Source organism: Astyanax mexicanus, chromosome 21 (genome assembly GCF_023375975.1).
Source record: "Astyanax mexicanus isolate ESR-SI-001 chromosome 21, AstMex3_surface, whole genome shotgun sequence".
NCBI lineage: Eukaryota > Metazoa > Chordata > Actinopteri > Characiformes > Acestrorhamphidae > Astyanax > Astyanax mexicanus.
This window is the reverse complement of record NC_064428.1, coordinates 17,421,429-17,431,388: the sequence shown is the minus strand read 5'-3', so window position 1 is coordinate 17,431,388 and position 9,960 is coordinate 17,421,429. Positions and strand designations below refer to the sequence as shown.

At 35.8% G+C, this 9,960-nt stretch overlaps 1 protein-coding gene across 1 annotated transcript in view; it reads left to right on the top strand.

The window, feature by feature from the left end:
* The window catches only part of slc5a10 (solute carrier family 5 member 10), a 69,894-nt gene that overhangs the window by 49,572 nt on the left and 10,362 nt on the right, over window positions 1–9,960 (top strand). The window contains exons 10-12 of the mRNA XM_022686400.2: window positions 1,608–1,715; window positions 3,447–3,597; window positions 5,650–5,818. Coding sequence (XP_022542121.1) covers window positions 1,608–1,715; window positions 3,447–3,597; window positions 5,650–5,818 — 428 coding nt within the window. The remainder of the gene's footprint in view (window positions 1–1,607; window positions 1,716–3,446; window positions 3,598–5,649; window positions 5,819–9,960) is intronic.

Sequence of the window (9,960 nt, the reverse complement as noted above, 5' to 3'; positions counted from 1 at the left end):
TATTTTGGTCAGTATTTATGCTGGAGAAAGTCTTCCAACCCCCAGCTGCACTCAGCCCACAGCGATTCCTCCTCTTTGGAGCATGCTGGAGCAAGTCCCGGATATACTGGACAACCTGGAATTTACTCAGGCCTCACCCCGGGGCCTTACTGGGAAATCTTCTCAGTTCCTTTTCCTTTACCCAAAAACCACAATACCCTTTAAAAACTCAGCCGAATATATATATATATATATATATATATACAAGATTTACTCTAAATTAACCAATTATTACCAATATAAATTAATTTTATATACATTTTATACAGTTTTCCTTAATGTAGGGCTGTGTTTTCTCAACATCTCCAGTGCTGCCTGGTTAAGTGGTTAAATAATACAATATTTTATGTATTTATTTGTTTAATTACATTTTTTCAAGTTTTGAAGATTTTGATTATTCATTTATCTATTTTCATTTTAAAAAATCAGGCTATTTAAATGTTGCTGATAATTTCCTGTCCACCCTGTCATCTTGACATAACCACCTTTTAAAAAAATAAGGGAGTAAAAAATACTAGGGGCCTTTACAAAGAAAGGGAGTAACAAAAGTTAGGGTCCTTTAAAAAAGAAAAGAAGGTCCCATTCCAATCTAACTTTCTATGAATCCCCTGGACTTCTCCTACATGTCATGATGAGTTGCAGCCCTCCTCCGGCCCATCTCCTCCCTTTTATCTCAGTTAACTCTAGTTTTGAGGACAAAATGTTCTCTCATTCTCTGTTATCTTATCTTATCTCTGAAATCTTATGTTATAAACTTTTACTTAATGTAATACAGTAGTGTAATGGAGTGTATTGTTACTTTCTTATTACAATTTAGATATTTTTATACTGTACTGTATTATTGCTACATTAATTCCTCAAAGATTTATTGTTTAAATTAAATATTTTAATTGAAAATGCTTATGCAAACCTGTAAAAAAAGTATTTTTTATTACATATTACTTATTACTTATAGGTGCCATTTGCTTGTTGTAACATTCCAGATTAAACTTTTTAAAAATCTTTTTTCAACTCTGAATCCAATACCACATATATGTAACAATTCAAAACATTTACCGGTCAAACTCAAGCAGCTTTTCTTAATTTTTTACAAGGTTTCACATCCAAAGATATTTAAAATTTTATCAGTCCTGTTACTGGCACTCACTCCTGTTACTGGAACTCATTCCTGTTACTGGCACTAATTCCTGTTACTTTTTATGTTTTGAGTAACAAGAAATGAAAGTAACAGGAATAGGTTTTTAGCATAGAATTAGCAAAAACATGTTGTAGTGTACTGATTTGTCCTTTTTTTTTATTTGTGAACCAAAATTAATTTCAATACATTTCAACATATTTGTGTATTTTAGAGATTAGTTATTGATGTTTAAAGGTACTTGTAAGGTACAGAATAATGTAGGTCAAAATGTCTTTGTAAGAAAAAGGAAATAAAGATGTAATGGGGTAAGGCAAGATTTTGAATTCTTTACTTCTTTTAGTCCTTTAGTAAATTTGTATTTTATTCTATAATTAACTGAAACATACAAATTCACATTACTATGTCTGTGTTTGTGTGTGTATATTTTCAGACTCCGTGGGCTGTGTGGACCCTGACGAGTGTATGAAGGTGTGTGGAGCGGAGGTCGGCTGTTCCAACATTGCTTTTCCTAAACTGGTCATCGAGCTTATGCCCAGTGGTAATTAGGATCTATTAGTGTGAATGTGATTAATGTGAACTACTGGTCAAAAGTTTTAGAATACCCTTTTTTAGTGGTTCAGTAGCAGTGCTGTATGGCTCAGGAATTTGCATTTTAGCAATGATCTTCCCTTCACTGCTGAAACTGAGACTTGGTCCAGTGTTAAGCTGAGCTAAAGATGCTGTTGCCATGTGGGTCAGCCAGACGTCTTCCTGAGTCTTCCAAGAGTCTTTTAAATGTATAGAAAAGATTACTTCTTAATTACTTTAAGAAAAGAGTATACTTTTAATAGTTACAGAGTTCTCTGTGTTTCTGAAAGTGTGAATGTGCTGTGTGTATAAATGCTGCAGTAGAGAGTACAGGAACACTGACCCCCCTTTTTTAACAATATACATTTCTTTGTTCTTTTTTCACTTTTTAAATTATTTTTAGCTTAGAAATGCTGGCAGTTGACTAACTTACTATTGCTAAGTTCACTGGATTTTGTACCGTTTCAGGTTATTCACTGGACCTCAACAGCTTAAATGGCAAAAATAAACAGGAAAATAAAACCTCTAAGACATTTGACCGGTAGTATACTAGTGCATCTCACAAAATTAAAATAGAATTGAAAAGTTACTTTATTTCAGTAATTCAGTTCAAAATGTGAAACTCATATATTCTATATCTACATCTTTTATTTTTGATGATTATGGCTTACAAAAATCAGTGTGTCAGAAAATGAGATTATTATATAAGATCAATTGGTACTTTTGGCAGTGTGGGCAGTGTGCCTGCAGATTTCATTTTCCTGCTGGAAAATGAAATCTGCATCTCCATAAAAGTTGTCAGCAGAGGGAAGCATGAAGTGCTGTAAGATTTTTAGACTTGATAATAAAACACAGTGGATCAACACCAGCAGATGACATGTCTCTCCAAACCATCACTGATCATCAGTAAATTTTACATTTCATTTGTAAATCAAGGAACCAGAGTCTGGAGGAAGAGTAGAGAGAAATACAGTCCAAACTGCTCGAGGTCTAGTGTAAAGTTTCCACAATCAGTGATGGTTTGGAGAGACTGCTGGTCTTGATCCACTGTGTTTTATTATCAAGTCTAAAGTCAGTGCAGTGTTTTCCCACAAAATCTTACAGCACTTCATGCTTCAGATTTCATTTTCCAGCAGGACTTGGCACACTGCCCACACAGCCAAAGGTACTAATTGGTCTATAATTGGAAATAATACTCTAATTTTCTGAGACACAGATTTTTTGGGTTTCATTTGCTGTAAGCCATAATCATCAACAATAAAAGAAATAAAAGATTAAAATAGATCACTCTGTGTGTTTAATAAATCTATATAATATATAAAATGAGTTTCACATTTTGAACTGAATTACTGAATTAAAGTAACTTCTCAATGATATTCCAATTTTTTGAGATGCACTACTATATGTATGTGTTCTTGTGTGTCTGTTCCTTTAGTACCACAAGCCAATACTTCTTTATTGAATGTGTGTATTTGTGTGTTTTGAGAATAATGCTTCTCACACCTGTGTAAAATGATGTGACTCAATGTGTACTGCATTAAACAGTACATTTTATTTTGGGGTTTTCCCTGATGCACAGCTCAATGGGCGGGTTTTTCTTCATCAGCGTGTCAGGGCAGGTCCTGAGGTTTGAGGAACTAGGCTTGTAGCGTTTAAAAACATTTATGGCTCGGAGGTGACTCCGCCTATCTGTGTGTTTTAGGCCTGCGAGGCCTGATGATTGCAGTGATGATGGCTGCTCTGATGTCGTCGCTGACCTCCATCTTTAACAGCAGTAGCACGTTGTTCACCATGGACATCTGGAAGAAATATCGCAGAGGAGCCAGCGAGAAAGAGCTGCTATTAGTCGGCAGGTGTGTGTCTGTCAATAAATATGTCAGTTTTATATAAAATTTAATATTACATAAATATAATCTTACACACTGCTTTTGGATAACTTTATGTCTACACTCCTGGTGCAAAGATTCAAGCAGTTCAGTTTGGTTTGATGGCTTGTGATCATCCATCTTCCTCTTGATTTTATTCCAGAGGTTTTCAATTTGGTAAAATCAAAGAAACTCATCATTTTTAAGTGCTCTCTTTTCTCCATTTTTCTCTAGAGCTGTATATAGTTATCCACAATATGTATAAGTTATCCAAAAGCAATGTGTAAGACTGGTGGAGGAGAACATGCCAAGATGCATGAAAATTGTAATTAAAATCCAGGATTATTCAAACAAATATTGATTTCTGAACTCTTAAAACTTTATGAAAATGAACTTGTTTCTTTTGCATTATTTGAGGTCTGAAAGCTCTGCATCTTTTTTGTTATTTCAGCCATTTCTCATTTTCTGCAAATAAATGCTCTAAATGACAATATTTTTATTTGGAATTTGGGATATACATAAACAGAAAAGAGTCCTACAATAGAACCTTGTGGAATTCTACTTACATTTAAACATTTCTTACAGTACATTATTTATTTAATATGCGCAAAGATCTCATTGACACATGTAGATGACAATAGCTACAACTGTTGTGGAAAAGTAAATTCGTAAGATAATAAATAATAGTAATAATTAAATAATATTGCCTTAGAGGCTGAAGGACCAAAAGTATTGCCGTGCTGTACACTACAGTGGCTTGCAAAAGTATGTATACCCTTGAACTTTTTCACACTTTGTCACCTTACAACCATAAACTTAAATAAAATGTATTTTATTGATATTTTAAAGTAGCACATCATTCTAAAGTAAAACTAAAAATGGTACGTTTTTTATGTTAAATTAAATAAAAATCTGAAAAGTGTGCCATGCTAAATTATCCAGCCCCCTTTACTCTAAAACCCCTAAATAAAACCCAGTGCAGTCAATTACCTTCAGAAGTCACTTAATTAGTTAAGTAGTATAAAATTAGAAGGATAAAAATAGCTGTTCTTTAAAGGCCTCAGTGGTTTGTTAGAGAACACTAGTGAACAAACAGCATCATGAAGACCAAGAAACTCACCAGACAGGTCAGAGATAAAGTTGTGGAGAAGTTTAAAGCAAGGTTTGGTTATAAAAACATATCTCAAGTTTTGAGCATCCCAATGAGCACTGTTCATTCCATCACAGTGCTGTACAAAGTATCACCAAACTGGAAAAAGTTTTCTACACCTGCAAACCTACCAAGACGTGGCCACTCAGCCAAACTGACAGATCAAGCAAGGAGAGCACTGGTCAGAGAACCAGCCAAGAGACCCATGGTCACTCTGGAGGAGCTGCAGAAATCCACAACTCAGATGGCAGAATCCACAAATCTGGCCTTTATGGAAGAGTGGCAAGGAAAAAAACACATAAGACCAAAGTTGATCATTTTGACCTAAATGGAAAAGTAACACTGCTCATCACCCTGAGCACACTACTCTGAAACATGGTGGTGTCAGCATCATGCTGCGGGGATGCTTTTCTTCAGCAGGGAACAGGAAGCTAGTCAGTGTTATTGGAAAGATGGACTGAGCTAAATACAGGGCAATCCAGCAAGAAAACCTAATGGAGGCTGCAAAAGACTTGAGACTGAATACTTACAAGAATTTTTCTTTTACATTGCAGAATAGACCACAAAGTAGAGCATGGCAGCACTAGATCCAACGAGGAAAAGTGAAAGCTCTTTTTTTTACAGAATGTATGTAATTTAGAACACATTTAACCTTGTTTATTTTACTGTAAAGAGATGGTTTGTAAAATAATAAGGCTTCCAATAAAAAAATTAAATAATTATTTGGCATTACAGACAGCATTTATATAGTTTCTTTTATTCATTTATCTTTCTCATTAGTGGAACATAATTCAGGGCTGAAAGGGTTTAGTTTGTGGTTGTAAGGTGACAAAATGTGTTTGCAGTAAAGCATCTATAATGCTAATTATTTATATGTGTAATCACTGCAGGATCGTGACCGTCATTCTGGTGGTGATCAGTGTGGTGTGGATCCCGATTCTGCAGAGTGCCAACAGTGGCCAACTCTACGTTTACATCCAATCAGTGACCAGCTACCTGGCTCCCCCCGTCACCGCAATATTCGTGATGGCTGTTTTCTGGAGAAGAACCAACGAGGCGGTGCGTAGGCATTCATCAACACGCTGAAAACAGATCACACCACACGATCCACTCTATTGAGAGGAAGCCAAAATGCTTAGGAGCTTTTGTTTTTACAGTGAATTCCTGTGTCTGCGCTGTAGGTGAGGGCGTGTACAGTGTGTTTGTGCTGCTGAGCTGTGTGTGATGTTTGAACAGTACTTGTGTGAGAATAGTGTGTGAGAATAGTGTGAGAGAGAGAGAGAGAGAGAGACGGGGAAAGTTTGAGGAAGATTTAGTGTCACATGTCACATGAAATAATGATGATCTGTAAATAGAGCTTTCACTTGAAGAAGAGAGAGAAAGAGAGAGTGAGAGAAAGAGAGAGAGTGAGGTAGCTGTGGAATGGGGTGGGGAAGGTAAACACCGCTATGGCTTGTGAGTTGCTTGTGCCTGGGGGTAGAAGATCAGGTAGGACATGACCTCATACAACTTTACATCTTTAAGTGTCTATTATGAGCAAGTACATAACTTTATGAAATAACATGATAAAATGGAATGGAAATGCACTCGTTGACAAAAACAAACAGAATCTGGATTCCAATTCATTAAAACAACCATCCTGCTTCTCTCAGTATAGAGGGTTGAAGATTGAGGGGGTGTGACCCCCTCTAATTAAGATTTTAAACCCCTAAAGGGGGGTAAAAACAATAGATTGGGGAGGGGGAGCAGTCTGGTCCCAAATCAGTTCCTGCTCACTGCTGTTCTCCTAAAGAGTCTACTCTCTGGTGAAGTCAACAGTACATAGTGCTATTGGGCATAAGTTTGACGATGCTGGGTCGTTGTAAAGAGGCATTTATATTATGGCGGAACCATCACACCATCAACCTAAACCAATCCTGAACTGTGTTCCCATTCCTCCTCACCAGAATACTAATCACTCTCACCTGTTTCCATTACACCTGATTATATATATATATATATATATATATATATATACCTGTTCAGTTTGTTTGTTACTGTGCAAAGTATTAGCAACATCTCCTGAAGTGTGCAGAGCATGTCCCCCTCTAATTGTTACTATATGGATGACATAAGCTTTGTCTTTGTGTTTTCTATTTGCTTTTCTCCATTTCGGTTGCCAGATTATTGTTGTTGCTCTCGGTTTTGACCCTTGGTTATGTTCGGTCTTGTAAGCATATAGGCACTTCCTGGTATTAAACATTTTGTACCTTTTTGCATTAGTGAGCATCAGTTTCTCAATTTTCTTTGCAGATGGCCTTTAGTTTTGAGATATCCTTGGATCTTCTTGCTTTATGATTGGTTTAAGTTATATCCACAATTTTTGAGGGATGTTTATGTTGGGGGAGTGTTTATAAGAACTGTGTTGTTGGGTAGTTTATACTTTTTAACCAAAATGGGATGTAGATTCAGTGAACCTGTAACACATAAAGGAGGGGAAAATAAGGTTTAATAGAGGAATTTGTAAACCAAGCCAAGAACACCAAGAACAGACAAGGACAGAGCAGAATCGTAAATGGAAAAAAAACAGTTAATTAAATGTTGTTTTGGTTCTTTTGCGACCTCCTGAATAAGTTGTTTATGCCCTTTTGGAGAAATTTCAGTAGGCTGGTCACCAGTGTTCCAAGTTATCTCAATTTGTGAATAATTGCTCTCACTGTGGTTCACTGGAGTCCCAAAGCTTTAGAAATGACTTTGTAACCTTTTCCAGACTGATAGATGATCAATGACTTGAAATGAAATGTTTTCTCATCTGTTTTTGAATTTCTTCATATTGGGGCATAATGTGTTGCTTATACACACAGAGATAATTATACACAGATAATGCAGTATTCCAATGACGGCAATGATTAGTGTAGACACGTTCCTGATTGGATAAGAAGATGAAATTTCATGCGATAAAGTTCTTGAGAAGAGAATTTATGGGATTATGGGAAATGTAGTGAGAGAAATTGATAGATAATGGAGCGAGAACCAGAAGTGTGACATGGAGAACAAAATGATAGCTGGATTAAACTTCCCAAACTATTGTACAGTCCTCATTAATCATTTTCTTTCATAATTATTGAATGTTGTGACTCCAGAATTGCTTTTTGAAATGTTTTTCAATGTCCCTCAAAGCCTGTAATCAGGCCTCTTTCAAACCCAGTGTTAAAATATACTGACCAATAAGACTTACCCATGCTATACTGTACTGAGTGGTGGTGTAACCAGAATAACCAGTTCCTTTGTGTGACCCCATTCAAATTTGCCTCACTAATCTGTTTGCTGAGTTCAGTACTGATTCATCACCATACTCTCTCCCTCTTCTCTCCTCCATTCCTCCCTCCTTCCCTCACTCGCTCGCTCACCCAGACGTTCACCTGATCAGTCACTGTCTCCGGCTCTCTCCTCTCCCTTTGTGGAGTGGGCTGATCAGTTGACTAACCAGAACGTCTGGAGATTATGAGCAGGACATTTTTTTTAAGCTGGAGATTTTTTCTGTTCATGAGACACGTAAGAGTCGCTCAGTTCATGATAGGTATGTGTGGGAGAGAAAGAAAGCTGATTACTAATGCAGGTGTCAGCTCACTAATACCAAATATCATCCAAACCCAGGCTGCAGAAACTCATATCCTATGAGAACATCATATCTCCTCACCTAGTGAAATGTAAGACATGTGAAACAGGACACTCTGAGAAAACGCTCAACTTTTGTCAGCGTTTATCGTCTAATTATAGCGGAATGTGCTTTATGCACTTCTTGAGATCTTTTGTTTGTGTGTGAAGATGATGAGAATGACGCATGTTTAAAATCAAAGCAAGTATAGAGTGAAATTTACAGTGTTAAAATCAGTTTTAAATTTGTTTTGATTCCCTGGGTGTTAAAAATGAACCTCCCCACAGTATGCTCTGTCTCAGAGGCTTATTTATATAAGTAATATTTAGTTGTGGTTCCTCTTGTAGGGTGTTATTCATGCTCTTGGTGTTGGCTTAGAGGGTGGATAAGGGTCTTCTCCTTTTATTAATAAGGCAGATAAGAATGGTCAAGATACCAGATTGCGTAGGCAAAGAGATCATACTCAGGAAAGCCAATGCTAGGTAAAAGGGCAAGGCAAAGACTTAGTCAAAATACAGGGCCATCTCAAAAAATTAGAATATCTTTGAAAAGTTACTTCATTTCAGTAATATAAAATGTTCAAAATATACTATATAGATGTATTACACACTTTTAAGCATTTATTTATTTTATTTTTTAAAGATTATGGTTTACAGCCAATGAAAACCCAAAAATCAATGTCTCAGATAACTTGAATATTATATAAGACCAATTGGTACTTTCTGCAGTGTGGGCAGTGTGCCAAATCCTGCTGGAAAATGAAATCTGCATCTCTTTATAAAAAGTTGTCAGCAGAGGGAAACATGAAGTGCTGTAAGATTTTGTGGGAAAATAAAACTGCACTGACTTTAGACTTGATAATATATCACAGTGGATCAACACCAGCAGATGACATGTCTCTCCAAACCAGCTTAAAAAAAAAAAGAGCTTTTTTTATTGGCCCATTTATCATGACATTGTGTGACAATGTGAAGGACAGCTATCAGAGCTGGATTGGGAACTATATTAAGCACTGAACTTTTATCTAGACTAGCTAGACCACTATAATCACACCATCACCCCAACAATCGTCTGTTCTACAGCATTTATATTCAGGAATAATTAAAGTTAACAAAGCTATTTTATATTATACCAGTCTGAATGGTGTGGTAACAAAAATAGCCTGTTTATTTTACATAAAAACACATGAATTAGTTTTAAAAGTTTAAAAAAAGACAATAAAATAAACAAAAACAATTACATATGCATCAAATTTGCTAGTATTGGTTTAACAATGGTAATTTAATACTGTCACATACGATCATTAAGACATAAAACATATTTCCCATTTTTTAAAAGACATTTTGGTTTTCTTTTCTTTACTAATCTATATTCTAAGACACCGCATCCAAGGGGGGCTGAATGACTGCCAACATGAATATGTGTATTCTAAATAAAATATAGAAACTGTATTTATACTAATTTATAGTATTTATGTATATTTGAAGAAACCTAAATGGTTAAAGAGAAATACAGATAGATTCCAGATTATATGGATAGATAAATAATAGAGATTGTATTAGTT